An 18,142-nucleotide genomic window follows, 5' to 3' on the forward strand; every position below is an offset into this window, starting at 1 on the left:
GCTGTGGTGAAACTACGACTCCCAGCATGCTCCATTCATTTCTGAGAACAGCCAAGCAAGTTTACATCTTGGGAGTCGTAGTTTTACCACAGCTAAAGTGCCAGAGGTTTGCCATCACAAGCCTATTCTGTGGATAGAGGATATCCTGATAACTTGGCACAACCCCATTAAAAACGTTGGCACCCACACTAGTCCACCCTGAAAAGATGAAGTCATTTCCCTAGTAACCTTTAATTCTTATTACAAAGTATAGCCACCATCTTTTTTTCAGGTGGAATTTTCTGTCACATAACTAAATGTATGAGTGTGCCATGTGATCTGTGTCTGAAAATCAACGACTCAATAAAGTTCGTTAAGAAAGAAAGAAAGAAAAAAAAATGAAAAATCACGCTCCGTCATCGCGAGACAATCACCATGTGCCGCACGCTGGAAGTGAAATCTCGCGAGATCAGTCCCCACAGCTCATCAGTAACAGAAGGAGCGATTGTTCGAACTCTCGCGGTATTTGACAAAGGACGGCGAGAACTCGCGAGATTTCGATAGAGGCCGCTACCTGTGGGAAGAGCCGTTCTCGCGAGACTTGGAAAAGAGGGGTTACACCGCTGCCTGTGGAAACGCAAGGCGGCCGTTTCTTGATGAGGGATAACCTAGTTCTTCCCGCCGAAATCCCGCGAGATTCGTTCCCCATTACCGGCACTTTCTGACTGGAAGAGCCTCGTGCTGTGACAAGCCGGACGGAGCGCTTCCTGAGCCAAAAGTAGTGTACAGACAAGTGAGGGAGGGGAGGCCGCACCGTGCTGACAGCCAGCGCAAGACAGGAGGCCTTCAGTCATTCGCTCTGTCAGGGGAGAGACCCCAGTAACTGAGGCCTGAGGAGAGGACACCTTCTGCCTGAGGACACCGCCTGCTGGACATCTCCATTGGACTGAAGCCCCACCAATGCTTTGTGAAGAGAGCCCTCACCCACTGCAAGGGCAGTCAGAGAGCTCCCTATGGTGTAGGGGCCCCGTGAGCAGCCTGTAGGTGGCCGGCACATTCTGGACAAGTGACCACCCCGCCCTCCATCGCCTCAGACACTACACGATGAGCTTCTGTGGGACTAAATGAACCTTTGTGAACTCTTGAACTTCTTAAGACTGTGATTAAGGAATAATCTTCTTGGCGACCCCCAGAAACTGTGACCCCCTTCACCTACAGAGACGGCAAGCAGTGAAGGTGGAAAAGCCATAAAGTTGTAGAAGACCTTGTTATATGGAGGGAGGGTAGCGCTGTTGACCTGCCTTTTCATGCTGCCGACACGTTACCCCTATGCCGGAGCTGTGACGTGTCTGTGAATGACGGAAGAAAGGAGGTGAAGAGGGTTGTCGTCGTCTTATATCTTGGCAGAGTTTGGCCAAGGGAACTTATTGCATTTTTGTGGGGTTCACCCCTCCCCTCTCCCCCTTCCCCATTTTTTTTTCGGCAAAGGAATGCCAAACCCAGTGCGGCATGGGAACAAGAAGGATAGCGGAGGGCCTGCATCTAACATGCCGCAAAGCAGTGGGAGCAGCAATAACAAAGACCGTCAACGAGTGGGAACCAAGCACAAGCGACACAAGTCCAAGCATCTCAGAGATTCCCCAGGGACGCCCGAGCCTTTAGTCTCCACCACGCTGAAGCTGGTGGAGTATGACGACATTAGCTCGGACTCTGATACCTTCTCAGACGACGTTTCTTCCAAACCAGAGAAAAGAGACAGCGATGAGCGGCGAGGCTCTGAGAGGAGCGATAAGACTCACAAATCGCGTCATCGTCATCAGCACAAGAAGGTCAAAGAGTCTGCCAAGACTAAGCAATTGGAAAGGGAACGTAGACCAGAGAAAAGCCAGGAGACCACTGGGAGCAAGGTGACTGGCTCGAAAGAAAGGATGTCAAGTGCAACCAAACGAGTGGTTGAGGAACAGGAAGAACATGGACGCAGTTCAAAGGCCACCAACAAAGAGATTCGAGTGTCAAAGATGAATAGAGAGAAATCGCGTAGGGAGAGGGAGCTTAAATCTGGTCACAAGGACCGGTCCAAAAGCCACCGCAAAAGGGACTCCTCTAAGCGTTACAAAACCTCTGATAGCCCCAAGAGGAAGGGACGGAGTCCACGTACAAAATATGGCAGCAGCCCAAAGCAGGATGACAGTCATTCTGATGCATCAGGTGAGCAGGACTATGATGGAAGCCCACCTCGCTCGCATGGCTCCAGTAACTACACTGAGGGATACAAGAAAAGCGTGGACAGTCCTAACTACAAAGAGCCCTCTGCTTATCAGACTAATACCCGTTCCCCCAGCCCGTACAGCAGGAGGCAGCGTTCTGTCAGCCCCTACAGGAGGAGATCTTCTAGTTATGAAAGGGGAAGTGGCTCCTACAGCGGGAGGTCTCCAAGTCCGTATGGACGCAGGCGGTCCAGCAGCCCTTTTGTGTCCAAGCGCTCAGTAAGCCGGAGTCCATTGCCCAGGTAATGTTTTCTCTACAATTCATTGTAATTTTACCTCTAATCCTCCTTTTCTTTCCTACAGTGGAGTATAAAAGTGTAGTAAGCTACAGAACGACAAAAAAAGGACCCAGCAAAAAGCTCCCAGAGACCCCATCAGATCTTGGCTGAGGGCTGTATTAGTGCTTATGGACATCAGGTGTCCCCTCATTTTAGGACCCCCTAACAGCCAGAACAGAGAGCTGCTGTGTACAGCGGGCTCATGTTCTGGCAGTTTTCGGACATCCTTGTATTACATGGACGACCATTAAAGGGGTTGTCCAGGTTCAGAGCTGAACCTGGACAGCCCTCCATTTTCACCCAGGCAGCCCCCCTGACATGAGCATCGGAGCAGTTCATGCTCCGATGCTCTCCTTTGCCCTGCGCTAAATTGAACAGGGCAAAGGCATTTTTCTGAGTTCCGGTGACGTACCGGGGCTCTCTATGGGGCTGACAGGAAGCCCGGTGACGTCACCGGCACTGATGGGCGGGATTTGGCTCTGCCCTAGCCAGTAAAACGGCCAGGGCAGAGCTAAAGCCCACCCCTCAGAGCCGGTGACGTCACCGAACACACCGCTGGGCGGAAGTTACCGCCCGGCAGTGTGTTATTGAAAACACAAGAGCCTGTGCCCTGCGCGATCTAGCGCAGGGCACGGGAGCGCATCGGAGCATGAGATGCTCCGATGCTAGGCTCAGGGGGGCTGCCGGGGTGAAAATAAGGGTATGTCCGGGTTCAGCTCTGAACCTGGACAACCCCTTTAAAGGGGTTGTCTGAGATTTTGGTATTGATGGCTTATTCTCAGGTTGGGTCAACAGTGTGTGGTGGGGGTCTGGCTCCTGGGAAGCCCGACGATCAATTGTTTAAAGTGACCACTGTGTTCAGGTTAATGCTCCGGGCTCTTCCTAGGACAGTGATATCACATTAATCAATACTATGCAGCTCAAGTTAATGGAGCTGAGCTGCAATACCAAGCACTGCCACTATCCACTTGGAGTCTGTGACAGGTTTTAGACTCCCACTGATCTGACATTGATGAGCTCTCTAGAGTTGTTATCCAAAATTATATGAGACCTCACAGAGTGGCAGACCCGCGGTGTTGATCCTACTTACCTGGTCCCCGCTGCTGGGTTTGGTCCCTATCGCTCCATGTCCAGCTCCTCGTCTATCTGGTGCGCTGAGATCAACATCCTGTTGACGGGGGGACGTGACCACTGCAACCAATTGCTAGCGCAGCAGCAACCTCCTCTCCTTGCGTCATGAGAAATGGCCATGTAACAAGAGAGGAGCAGGCTACTGCTGTGGCTAGCTGTTGGCTGTAGAAGTCTCGCGCCGATCTGGACATGGAGCAAACCTGGTAATTATGATTACCACCGTGGGTTGGCCCCTCTGACATCTGAAATAATATTGGGTAACCCATTTAATCTGAATGAATGCCATGTAGTACAAAATTTCCGTTGCATGGGAAATTCCTATCTGGCTGCAGCTTTCTCCAGCAAAACCAGATTTTTTTTTTTTTTTTTTTTTTAACCACTTCAGCCCCGCTAGGTGAAACCCCCTTCATGACCAGGCCACTTTTTACACTTCGGCACTACACTACTTTCACCGTTTATCGCTCGGTCATGCAACTTACCACCCAAATGAATTTTACCTCCTTTTCTTCTCACTAATGGAGCTTTCATTTGGTGGTATTTTATTGCTGCTGACATTTTTACTTTTTTTGTTATTAATCAAAATGTAACGATTTTTTTGCAAAAAAATGACATTTTTCACTTTCAGCGGTGAAATTTTGCAAAAAAAAACGACATCCATATATAAATTTTTCGCTAAATTTATAGTTCTACATGTCTTTGATAAAAAAAAAATGTTTGGGCAAAAAAAAAATGGTTTGGGTAAAAGTTATAGCGTTTACAAACTATGGTACAAAAATGTGAATTTCCGCTTTTTGAAACGGCTCTGATTTTCTGAGCACCTGTCATGTTTCCTGAGGTTCTACAATGCCCAAACAGTAGAAAAACCCCACAAATGACCCCATTTCGGAAAGTAGACACCCTAAGGTATTCGCTGATGGGCATAGTGAGTTCATAGAACTTTTTATTTTTTGTCACAAGTTAGCGGAAAATGATGATGATTTTTTTTTTTTTTTTTTTTCTGACAAAGTCTCATATTCCACTAACTTGCGACAAAAAATAAAAAATTCTAGGAACTCACCATGCCCCTCACAGAATACCTTGGGGTGTCTTCTTTCCAAAATGGGGTCACTTGTGGGGTAGTTATACTGCCCTGGCAATTTAGGGGCCCAAATGTGTGAGAAGAACTTTGCAATCAAAATGTGTAAGAAATGACCGGTGAAATCCGAAAGGTGCACTTTGGAATATGCGCCCCTTTGCCCACCTTGGCAGCAAAAAAGTGTCACACATGTGGTATCGCCGTACTCAGGAGAAGTTGGGGAATGTGTTTTGGGGTGTCATTTTACATATACCCATGCTGGGTGAGAGAAATTTCTTGGCAAAAGACAACTTTTCCCATTTTTTTATACAAAGTTGGCATTTGACCAAGATATTTTTCTCACCCAGCATGGGTATATGTAAAATGACACCCCAAAACACATTCCCCAACTTCTCCTGAGTACGGCGATACCAGATGTGTCACACTTTTTTGCTGCCAAGGTGGGCAAAGGGGCACACATTCCAAAGTGCACCTTTCGGATTTTGCAGGGCATTTTTTACACATTTTGATTGCAAAGTTCTTCTCACACATTTGGGCCCCTAAATTGCCAGGGCTGTATAACTACGCCACAAGTGACCCCATTTTGGAAAGAAGACACCCCAAGGTATTCCGTGAGGGGCATGGCGAGTTCCTAGAATTTTTTATTTTTTGTCGCAAGTTAGTGGAATATGAGACTTTGTAAGGAAAAAAGAAAAAAAAAAGAAAAATCATAATTTTCCGCTAAATTGTGACAAAAAATAAAAAATTCTAGGAACTCGCCGTGCCCCCCACGGAATACCTTGGGGTGTCTTCTTTCCAAAATGGGGTCACTTGTGGCGTAGTTATACTGCCCTGGCAATTTAGGGGCCCAAATGTGTAAGAAGTACCTTGAAATCAAAATGTGTAAAAAATGGCCTGCGAAATCCGAAAGGTGCCCCTTTGCCCACCTTGGCTGCAAAAAAGTGTGACACATCTGGTATCGCCGTACTCAGGAGAAGTTGGGGAATGTGTTTTGGGGTGTCATTTTACATATACCCATGCTGGGTGAGAGAAATATCTTGGCAAAAGACAACTTTTCCCATTTTTTTATACAAAGTTGGCATTTGACCAAGATATTTTTCTCACCCAGCATGGGTATATGTAAAAAGACACCCCAAAACACATTCCCCAACTTCTCCTGAGTACGGCAATACCACATGTGTGACACTTTTTTGCAGCCTAGATGCGCAAAGGGGCCCAAATTCCTTTTAGGAGGGCATTTTTAGACATTTGGATCCCAGACTTCTTCTCACACTTTCCGGCCCCTAAAAAGCCAGGGCAGTATAAATACCCCACATGTGACCCCACTTTGGAAAGAAGACACCCCAAGGTATTCAATGAGGGGCATGGCGAGTACCTAGAATTTTTTATTTTTTTGCATAAGTTAGCGGATATTGATTTTTTTTGTTTTTTTTCTCACAAAGTCTCACTTTCCGCTAACTTAGGACAAAAATTTCAATCTTTCATGGACTCAATATGCCCCTCACGGAATACCTTGGGGTGTCTTCTTTTCGAAATGGGGTCACATGTGGGGTATTTATACTGCCCTGGCTTTTTAGGGGCCCTAAAGCGTGAGAAGTCTGGAATATAAATGTCTAAAAATGTTTACGCATTTGGATTCCGTGAGGGGTATGGTGCGTCCATGTGAGATTTTATTTTTTGACACAAGTTAGTGGAATATGAGACTTTGTAAGAAAAAACAAAAACAAACAAAAAATGTCAGCTAACTTGTGCCCAAAAAAATGGCTGAATGGAGCCTTACCAGGGGGGGAGTGATCAATGACAGGGGGGTGATCAATGACAGGGGGGTGATCAATGACAGGGGGGTGATCACCCATATAGACTCCCTGATCACCCCCCTGTCATTGATCACCCCCCCTGTAAGGCTCCATTCAGACGTCTGCATGATTTTTACGGATCCATGGATACATGGATCGGATCCACAGAACGCATGCGGACGTCTGAATGGAGCCTTACAGGGGGGTTATCAATGACAGGGGGTGATCAGGGTAATCAGGGTGATCACCCCCCTGTCACTGATCACCCCCCCTGTAAGGCTCCATTCAGACATCCGCATGATTTTTTACGGATCCATGGATACATGGATCGGATCCACAGAACGCATGCGGACGTCTGAATGGAGCCTTACAGGGGGGTTATCAATGACAGGGGGTGATCAGGGTAATCAGGGTGATCACCCCCCTGTCACTGATCACCCCCCCTGTAAGGCTCCATTCAGACATCCGCATGATTTTTTACGGATCCATGGATCCATGGATCGGATCCACAAAACGCATGCGGACGTCTGAATGGAGCCTTACAGGGGGGTTATCAATGACAGGGGGTGAGCAGGGTAATCAGGGTGATCACCCCCCTGTCACTGATCACCCCCCCTGTAAGGCTCCATTCAGACGTTCGCATGATTTTTACGGATCCATGGATACATGGATCGGATCCGTAAAAATCATGCGGACGTCTGAATGGAGCCTTACAGGGGGGTGATCAATGACAGGGGGTCATCAGGGAGTGTATATGGGTGATCACTCGCCTGTCATTGATCACCCCCCTGTAAGGCTCCATTCAGACGTCCGCATGATTTTTACGGATCCATGGATACATGGATCGGATCCGTAAAAATCATGCGGACGTCTGAATGGAGCCTTACAGGGGGGTGATCAATGACAGGGGGGTGATCAATGACAGGGGGTGATCAGGGAGTGTATATGGGTGATCACCCGCCTGTCATTGATCACCCCCCTGTAAGGCTCCATTCAGACGTCCGCATGATTTTTACGGATCCATGGATACATGGATCGGATCCGTAAAAATCATGCGGACGTCTGAATGGAGCCTGACAGGGCGGTGATCAATGACAGGGGGTGATCAGGGAGTGTATATGGGTGATCACCCGCCTGTCATTGATCACCCCCCTGTAAGGCTCCATTCAGACGTCCGCATGATTTTTACGGATCCATGGATACATGGATCGGATCCGTAAAAATCATGCGGACGTCTGAACGGAGCCTGACAGGGGGGTGATCAATGACAGGGCGGTGATCAATGACAGGGGGGTGATCAGGGAGTTTATATGGGGTGATCAGGGGTTTATAAGGGGTTAATAAGTGACGAGGGGGGGGGTGGGGGGTGTAGTGTAGTGTAGTGTGGTGTTTGGTGGGACTGTACTGACCTACCTGTGTCCTCTGGTGGTCGATCCTAACAAAAGGGACCACCAGAGGACCAGGTAGGAGGTATATTAGACGCTGTTATGAAAACAGCGTCTAATATACCTGTTAGGGGTTAAAAAATTCGGATCTCCAGCCTGCCAGCGAGCGATCGCCGCTGGCAGGCTGGAGATCCACTCGCTTACCTTCTGTTCCTGTGAGCGCGCGCGCCTGTGCGCGCGCGTTCACAGGAAATCTCGCGTCTCGCGAGAAGACGCGTATATGCGTCCAGGAGGAATAAAGCAACCACCTCCCGGACGCATATACGCGTACGGCGGTCGGGAGGTGGTTAAAGGTTTGCCTTTTGAAAGGGGTGGTTTCTGATGACACAGCCACCTTTACATGGCAGATGCAAGGGTATCTGTTCTTTGTCCTTCTAAGGACATGTAGGGTGCTGTCAGCTGGTGTCCACCATTAGTGCCATGTGTCCTGGTGACACAGATTGTTGTAAAGGCTCTGAAAGATAGGACTCTGTAAGTGCTGGCATAGTTGTAGAAGGAAGCGGTAACCCCCTGGACTATGGCAATGTGGGGGGTTGTAGTACAATATACATGATCAGATTGTCATTTGGAAACAGGAAAACTTTTTCTGCTTTCTCTGGATCCATGAAGCTGAACAGAGGTGTTAATAGGCTCCTGCAGGAAGGATATCCCCTAGCCCCAAATGCTGTGTGATGGGCCTGAGCTGCAGCTTTCTGCATCTTCTCCCTCAAAGGCCCTCAGTCCCATCTCACCATATTGGAGGCTCGGGGCTATGCAGGCCAAGATCCGGGCAACTCAGTACTTTGCATCAGGCAAACCTCTGTCTAACAGAAAAACTGACCTCGTCCATTGCAGTCTATCACAGCGCTGCTTGTATTTCTTAAACCGCTCTGAGAAAATTACAAAAATTGCTTGCTGTTGGCGTCGATTACAGTTTTGATAAATGAGGACAATGTGTCCAAAGCGATTGCGAAAACCATCTTTCTTCATCCTGTTGTAGAAAGAAGGAAAATCTCAGCAGTTGTTTGGATGCATCTGTATTCCTGCATCTCAAGGAACAGATCACAATTTATTTCTCGCACATGGCCGTAGCCTTTTTTGTGGTCCGCAGAACGTGGATACCGGGCGAGGACCTGCAGTAATCCTTTTTTCCTTTTTCAATCCACAAATGTCCTATCCTTGTCCACAAAATGGACTTGTGTATGTGGACAGTATGCGGTGCGATGTGCAATCTTTTGTGGCCCTATTGAGATGATTGACCAAAACCACGGTCCGGTGCATGAGCCCTTAGACCTGCCCGCGTTGCTGCACGCAGTGTAATACAGTACCAATGAGGTTTTCCAAATTTCATGGGCATGTCAGATACTTTGCACAGGTGGATATTTTAAAATCCACTGCAGTTCTGCACCTTATGTAGAGTGGACCGGTTGTTAAAATCTGCAAGAAAAACCACATAATCTACTATAAATAGTTTTTATTGTGTTTGTCATGTGGATTTTCTGCATACTACTCCGCACCTTGTGCAGGTAGCCTTATTCTTGGTGAATCTGAAAACAAAACCTGTATGTGCCTGTCTGAAATTGGAGATATACAAATATAAAGCACAGCATATGGCTGCTGTGTTGTCTTAACCCAACCTGAATGGGTCCGTGATCCGTCTGCACCGCAAAAAAAAATAGAACAAGTTCAGTTTTTTCCTGCGGTGCGGAGGCACGGAGAGAAACCCCATTGAAGCACCCAGTAGTGCTTCTGTGGGGTTCTGTGCCTCCGTTCCTCACCTTCCAGATTGCGGACCCATTTTAGGCGGATCCGTCATAGATCTGCACAGACGGATCCGTTCAGATAATACAACCACATGCATCTGTTCAGAACGTTTCCGTTTGTATTATCTTTAACATAGCCAAGACAGATCCGTCTTGTACAACATGTAAAGTCAATGGAGGACGGATCAGTTTTCTATTGTGTCGGTGAAAACGCATCCGTCCCCATTGACTTACATTCTGTGCCAGGATGGATCCATTTGGCTCAGTTTCATCAAGCAGACAGCACAACGCTGCAACGGCGCAGCGTTTTGGTGTCCGCCTCCAGAGCGGAATGGAGACTGATTGGATCCTTTTCCATTCAGAATGCATTAGGGCAAAACTGATCCGTTTTGGACCAATTGTGAGAGCCCTGAACGGATCTCGCAAACGGAAAGCCAAAACACGAGTCTGAAAGTAGCCTAAGTGAATGGGTCCGCATCCGTGATGCGGTGCACAAAAAGCTGGGGCCCATATATTGCAGACCCGCTGTTTGTGGGCCGCACTACGGGCTCGGCCGTGGAACAACCCTCTGCATAAGCCCTTATACATTTGAATGGGATTTCTCTGCAGCATGTGCATCTTTTTCTACAGGCTCTATTAGGATATTCAACAGTTGCAGAATTCCTTCAACCATTCTGCTGCATGTGAATATTACCTTATGGGCCACATGGCGAGTCTGCTGCGGATCTGCATTGCAAAGGGTGAAGTCAACTGCAGATAACTGCAACATCACTTGACATACTGGGGATTTAAAATCCACAACAATTGCAGGTTTATGTGCAAATCCTGCTGCAGACACTCTACACCATGAATCAGCAACCCCCGCCACTCCAGCATGCACATTTGCTCAGCTGTTCTCAGAATTCCTATAGAAGTGAATAGAGCATGCTGAGAGTTGTAGCTTCACAACAGCTGGAGTGCCGAAGGTTACTGACCCTTGGATCAGATTTGTGAAGATCTCATACACTTTGCTATTACGGTGAACACTGAATTTTTCACAGTTCCACTGCAGATATGCCACACGTGCTGTACCCACACTGAACATGTACACTGTGCATTTGTGCAGCAGCAATGCAGATGGCATTTTAAGAAATCTCCCTCACTACAAAAAAAAAATCCTCAATGTAAATTGACCTGTGGTGCAGATATTAAATCCACAGAATGTTAAAGGGAACCTGTCATCAACGTTATGCCGACCTCACTGTGGGCAGCATAAATTAGTGACAGAAATGCTGATGTCAGCGGTGTGTCACTTATGAGCTAAAAGTCAGTGGTTGCAGAGAACCAGCATCATAATCATTGCAGCCCAGGCCTTGAAAAGAGTCACATCTACCTGAGAAGAGTCCTGGTTATCCATAATCTCCTGCTCTCCTCGCCCACCTGCTGATGACTGGCAGTTCTCTCCTAGAGAGGAAAGGAGAAAACTAGGTAGAAGACTGTCAGTCATCAGCAGGGAGAGCAGGAATTCATGAATAACCAGGACTCTTCTCAGGTGGTCAGGACTCTTTTCAAGGCCCAGTCTACCATGATTGTTATGTTGGTTCTCGGCAACCACTTACTTTTAAATGACTGACCGCTGAAATCAACTCACCTGTCTCTACTTTATTCTGCCGTTAGTATGGGCAGTGATGACAGGTTCCCTTTGAATTATTAATTTACAGGTGAACTACGCAACTTTGCAATTAGATATATTTCCTTCTAATATATGGATATACCTTCTGTGACTTGGTAATACTGTGCATTGTAAGCCAGGAAGGAAAGCTATGCTGTTACTGTATGTATTATTATTATTTATTATTAAAGAGCCATTCATTCCATAGCACTGTACATATGAAAAGGGGTATACATTAGGGCTGCACGATATGGGAATTTTGTGCGATTGCGATAAGGGCCCTAAAAATTGCGATAACGGTATGCGATGCAATATTCTAAGGGAATTGTGCTAGAGGTCTATTTGCTTGGATTTTCAAGGCAAAAGCACACACAAATTACTGATAATGCTGAAATGTAGTTATGCTTAACTCAAGAACTGAAATGCACAGTGTTTTTCAAAATAAAACATCTTTTACTAAATTAAATAACATATTTGCATTACTGCAAAAGTACAAAATACAAAACTTGCCATTTTCTTAATAGCACTGAACAGATAAATAAAATAGAATAAATAAAAGAACATTTGTTCATTAAAATAACGACTTGCCTCCAGCCCCTCCTCCCTCCCCATACTGTAACTGATGTATCGCCGGCCGCGCTGTGCAGCATAGCGGCCGGCTATACATCCGTGTCAACCACGTAAAAAGTCAACCATCACTTTATAAGGCGCACTGCCATTTCCCCCCCCAGCATTTTTGGGTCGGCCAATTGGCGATTGCGATATGGCGATTAATTGCGATTGCTTTGGCGATATATTGTGCAGGCCTAGTTTACATACATAATACAGACAATTGCACTAATCATAAGCAAGACAAGTTACAAACTGGTACAGAAGGAGAGAGGGCCCTGGCCGTGAGGGCTTACAATCTACAAGGTATGGGAAAAGGACACAATAGAACAGGGTGAAGCTGGTCATGGCGGTATACAGGCAGCAGGGTCAGTGGTTGTAGGCTTGTCTGAAGAGGTGAGTTTTCAGGTTTCTTTTGAAGGATTCCATTGTAGGTGAGAGTCAGATATGCTTTGGTAGCAAGTTCCAGATTGTGGGGGACGCACGGGAGAAATCTTAGAGGAGATTGTGGGAAGAGATGATAAGAGAGAAGGAGGTCATGTGGGGATGTATCGGGGAAAGTAGCACAGAGATGTAGGGAGGGGACAGGTTATGGACGGCCTTGTATGTATTTGTTAGTATTTTGAAGTGAATTTGCTGGGTAATGGGGAGTCGGTGAAGGGATTGGGAGAGGCAGAGGAGTAACGGGGTGAGAGGTGGGTTAGTCGGGCAGCAGGGTTAAGGATAGATTGGAGGGGTGCGAGAGTGCTAGATGGAAGGCGGCAGGTGGTGGAAAGGGCTTGGATGTGCGGTCAGGAGGAAAGGGCAGAATCCAAGGTCACTCCAAGGCAGCGGACTTGGTTGACCGGGGAGCGTGTGCAGCCATTGATTGTGATAGGTCTGTTGGGGGGGTTGAGCAAGATGGGGGAAAGATGATGAATTCTGTTTTATCCATGTTAAGTTTTAGAAAGGTAAAGGAGTATATAGAAGATAGGCATTGGATTCTGGATAATAATTGTGGTGATGTCTGGACCAGAGAGGTAGATTTGTGTGTCGTCAGCATAGGAGTGATACTGAAAGCCATGGGACTCAGATGTCACAGGCCAAAAGTGTAAATGGAGAAGAGCAGGGGTCCTAGGACAGAGCCTTGCGGGACACCAACAGAGAGGGAATGAGACGAGGAGGTGGTGTGAGAGTGGGAGACGCTAAACGTCCGCTCTGTGAGGTATGATGTGATCCAGTAGAGGGGGCCAGGTCAGTGATGCCAAGAGATGAGTTTGTAACAGAAGGGAGTGGTCGACAGTGTCAAAGGCAGAGGACAGGTCAAGGAGAAGGAGGACAGAGTAATGTTTTTTGTTTTTGGCTGTTAGTAGGTCATTGGTGACTTTGGTGAGGGCAGTCTCAGTCGAGTGGTGGGGTCGGAAGCCAGATTGTAGGCGGTCAAAGAGGGAGGAGAGGTGAGAGGACAGTTCAGAATGGACATGTTGTTCAAGTAGCTTTGAGGCACACGGAAGAAGTGATATGGGGCGATAACTGGACAAAGAAGATGAGTCAAGTGAAGGCTTTTTGAGGAAGGGTGTAATGGTAGCATGTTTAAAAGCAGAGGGAAAGACACCAGCGGTTAGTGATAGGTTGAAGAGATGAGTTAGGGCTGGGATTAACACTATAGTGAGGTAATTCAAAGTAATTGCTATGAAATATTTTACTTAAAGTGGCTGCCTTAAAGCCAACAACCCCTATGGTCCTGACCTTGGCCTCTTAACAAAAAAAACACTCCTCTGTTGCTGTGACTGCTGCGGCCAATCACAGGGGTCATGGGACCAAGCTGCCTCTGCCTGTGGGGACCAGTAGCGGCTGGGAACGGGGCAGTGGCGGGACTACAGACAGGTAAGCGGCACAGGTTGGGAACATGGGGGGGTTCTCTACTCCAAGGCTGGACAATCCCTTCCCAATCTCTTCATTAACCACCTCCTGACCGCTGTACGCATATATGCGTCCGGGAGGTGGTTGCTTTATTCCTCCTGGACGCATATACGCGTCTTCTCGCGAGACGCGAGATTTCCTGTGAACGCGCGCGCACAGGCGCGCGCGCTCACAGCAACAGAAGGTAAGCGAGTGGATCTCCAGCCTGCCAGCGGCGATCGCTCGCTGGCAGGCTGGAGATCCGAATTTTTTAACCCCTAACAGGTATATTAGACGCTGTTTTCATAACAGCGTCTAATATACCTCCTACCTGGTCCTGGTGATCTCCCCCCTGTCATTGATCTCCCCCCTGTCATTGATCTCCCCCTGTCATTGATCTCCCCCCTGTCATTGATCTCCCCCCTGTCATTGATCACCCCCCCTGTCAGGCTCCATTCAGACGTCCGCATGATTTTTACGGATCCGATCCATGTATCCATGGATCCGTAAAAAATCATGCGGATGTCTGAATGGAGCCTTACAGGGGGGGTGATCAGTGACAGGGGGGTGATCACCCTGATTACCCTGATCACCCCCTGTCATTGATAACCCCCCTGTAAGGCTCCATTCAGACGTCCGCATGCGTTTTGTGGATCCGATCCATGTATCCATGGATCCGTAAAAAATCATGCAGATGTCTGAATGGAGCCTGACAGGGGGGGTGATCATTGACAGGGGGGTGATCACCCTGATCACCCCCTGTCATTGATAACCCCCCTGTAAGGCTCCATTCAGACGTCCGCATGCGTTCTGTGGATCTGATCCATGGATCCGTAAAAATCATGCGGACGTCTGAATGGAGCCTTACAGGGGGGGTGATCAATGACAGGGGGGTGATCAGGGAGTCTATATGGGTGATCACCCCCCTGTCATTGATCACCCCCCTGTCATTGATCACCCCCCCCCCCCCCCCCCCCCGGTAAGGCTCCATTCAGCCATTTTTTTTGGCACAAGTTAGTGGACATTTTTGTTTGTTTTTGTTTTTTCTTACAAAGTCTCATATTCCACTAACTTGTGTCAAAAAATAAAATCTCACATGGACGCACCATACCCCTCACGGAATCCAAATGCGTAAACATTTTTAGACATTTATATTCCAGACTTCTCACGCTTTAGGGCCCCTAAAAAGCCAGGGCAGTATAAATACCCCACATGTGACCCCATTTCGGAAAGAAGACACCCCAAGGTATTCCGTGAGGGGCATATTGAGTCCATGAAAGATTGAAATTTTTGTCCTAAGTTAGCGGAAAGTGAGACTTTGTGAGAAAAAAAAACAAAAAAAATCAATATCTGCTAACTTATGCAAAAAAAAATGCCCCTCATTGAATACCTTGGGGTGTCTTCTTTCCAAAGTGGGGTCACGTGGGGTATTTATACTGCCCTGGCTTTTTAGGGGCCCGAAAGTGTGAGAAGAAGTCTGGGATCCAAATGTCTAAAAATGCCCTCCTAAAAGGAATTTGGGCCCCTTTGCGCATCTAGGCTGCAAAAAAGTGTCACACATGTGGTATCGCCGTACTCAGGAGAAGTTGGGCAATGTGTTTTGGGGTGTCATTTTACATATACCCATGCTGGGTGAGAAAAATATCTTGGTCAAATGCCAACTTTGTATAAAAAAATGGGAAAAGTTGTCTTTTGCCAAGATATTTCTCTCACCCAGCATGGGTATATGTAAAATGACCCCCCAAAACACATTGCCCAACTTCTCCTGAGTACGGCGATACCAGATGTGTGACACTTTTTTGCAGCCAAGGTGGGCAAAGGGGCACCTTTCGGATTTCGCAGGCCATTTTTTACACATTTTGATTTCAAGGTACTTCTTACACATTTGGGCCCCTAAATTGCCAGGGCAGTATAACTACGCCACAAGTGACCCCATTTTGGAAAGAAGACACCCCAAGGTATTCCGTGGGGGGCACGGCGAGTTCCTAGAATTTTTTATTTTTTGTCACAATTTAGCGGAAAATGATGATTTTTCTTTTTTTTTTTCTTTTTTCCTTACAAAGTCTCATATTCCACTAACTTGCGACAAAAAATAAAAAATTCTAGGAACTCGCCATGCCCCTCACGGAATACCTTGGGGTGTCTTCTTTCCAAAATGGGGTCACTTGTGGGGTAGTTATACTGCCCTGGCAATTTAGGGGCCCAAATGTGTGAGAAGAACTTTGCAATCAAAATGTGTAAAAAATGCCCTGCAAAATCCGAAAGGTGCACTTTGGAATATGTGCCCCTTTGCCCACCTTGGCAGCAAAAAAGTGTGACACATCTGGTATCGCCGTACTCAGGAGAAAAATATCTTGGTCAAATGCCAACTTTGTATAAAAAAATTGGAAAAGTTGTCTTTTGCCAAGATATTTCTCTCACCCAGCATGGGTATATGTAAAATGACAGCCCAAAACACATTCCCCAACTTCTCCTGAGTACGGCGATACCAGATGTGTGACACTTTTTTGATGCCAAGGTGGGCAAAGGGGCACATATTCCAAAGTGCACCTTTCGGATTTCACCGGTCATTTTTTACACATTTTGATTGCAAAGTTCTTCTCACACATTTGGGCCCCTAAATTGCCAGGGCAGTATAACTACCCCACAAGTGACCCCATTTTGGAAAGAAGACACCCCAAGGTATTCTGTGAGGGGCATGGTGAGTTCCTAGAATTTTTTATTTTTTGTCGCAAGTTAGTGGAATATGAGACTTTGTAAGAAAAAAAAAAAAAAAAATAAATCATCATCATTTTCCGCTAACTTGTGACAAAAAATAAAAAGTTCTATGAACTCACTATGCCCATCAGCGAATACCTTGGGGTGTCTACTTTCCGAAATGGGGTCATTTGTGGGGTTTTTCTACTGTTTGGGCATTGTAGAACCTCAGGAATCATGACAGGTGCTCAGAAAATCAGAGCCGTTTCAAAAAGCGGAAATTCACATTTTTGTACCATAGTTTGTAAATGCTATAACTTTTACCCAAACCATTTTTTTTTTTTTGCCCAAACATTTTTTTTTTATCAAAGACATGTAGAACTATAAATTTAGCGAAAAATTTATATATGGATGTCGTTTTTTTTTGCAAAATTTCACAGCTGAAAGTGAAAAATGTCATTTTTTTGCAAAAAAATCGTTACATTTTGATTAATAACAAAAAAAGTAAAAATGTCAGCAGCAATAAAATACCACCAAATGAAAGCTCCATTAGTGAGAAGAAAAGGAGGTAAAATTCATTTGGGTGGTAAGTTGCATGACCGAGCGATAAACGGTGAAAGTAGTGTAGTGCCGAAGTGTAAAAAGTGGCCTGGTCATGAAGGGGGTTTCACCTAGCGGGGCTGAAGTGGTTAAGGCTCATGCACACGACCATTGCCTGTTCTGTGGTCCGGCCAAATGCAAAGCGAAACATCTGGGTCATAACAAAACAGTCCTATTCTTGTCCGTAATGCTGATAGGAATATGACATGTTCTATATTTTTGCAGATGCCACGGAACTGACATACGATGTGGACTGCACACGGTGTGCTGTCCGCATGTTCTGCCGCCTTATTGAAGTGAAAAGGTCCACATCCGATCTGCAAAAAATGCGGATTGGATAGGGATAAAAAAAATACGTTCATGGGCATGAGCCCTTAAAATCACATACACGTGACTACTGCAGCCAATAGCTGACCTTGTAGCAAAGATGTTTTCATCACTGCTGGGGCCAGTGATTGGCTGCACTGGTAACATAGATCAGTGTTTCCCAACCAGTGTGCCTCCAGCTGTTGCAAAACTACAACTCCCAGCATGCCCGCACAGCCAAAGTCGACGCTGAAATAGTGAGGGATTTTTTTTCTTAAAGAAGCACTCCCACGGAATTTTTTTATTCTCTGACCTTTTAGAAATGTAAATGATGTAAACGGTAGTGAAGGTAATATTATCAGTGTCTGTATTTGTGAGTTATCCCCCCTCTTCTGATCCTCAGCTGTGTCATGTGACCAACACTTTAACTTTGTGAATAACACTGCATCTTATGTGTGGACTGAGTTGGGACTAGGGGGAGGGGGGTTCTGCACCTCCTTTTGGCTCCTGAGTAGCGGCCCTAGCACCTCCTGGAGTTAGAAGTCCCCTAGCAGCCTCCAGAACCCACCTGGCTGTATGAGCCTATATCTGGGTTCTCTGTCGGCCTGAGTTTGATCGGGTGGGGGTTCACCCTCTTCCTTTCTAGCCTATGTGGCTGCGCTAGCACCTCTCGTGGTGGAGGTCC

At 46.7% G+C, this 18,142-nt stretch overlaps 1 protein-coding gene across 2 annotated transcripts in view; it reads left to right on the plus strand.

The window, feature by feature from the left end:
* Positions 1-590: 590 nt before the first annotated feature.
* CDK12 (cyclin dependent kinase 12) overlaps positions 591-18,142 on the plus strand; it is an 86,088-nt gene continuing 68,536 nt past the window's right edge. For both annotated transcript variants that reach the window (XM_044296801.1, XM_044296802.1), the window contains exon 1: positions 591-2,488. In XM_044296801.1, coding sequence (XP_044152736.1) covers positions 1,470-2,488 — 1,019 coding nt within the window. In that variant the 5' untranslated portion in view covers positions 591-1,469. The remainder of the gene's footprint in view (positions 2,489-18,142) is intronic.

This window comes from Bufo gargarizans, chromosome 6 (genome assembly GCF_014858855.1).
Source record: "Bufo gargarizans isolate SCDJY-AF-19 chromosome 6, ASM1485885v1, whole genome shotgun sequence".
NCBI lineage: Eukaryota > Metazoa > Chordata > Amphibia > Anura > Bufonidae > Bufo > Bufo gargarizans.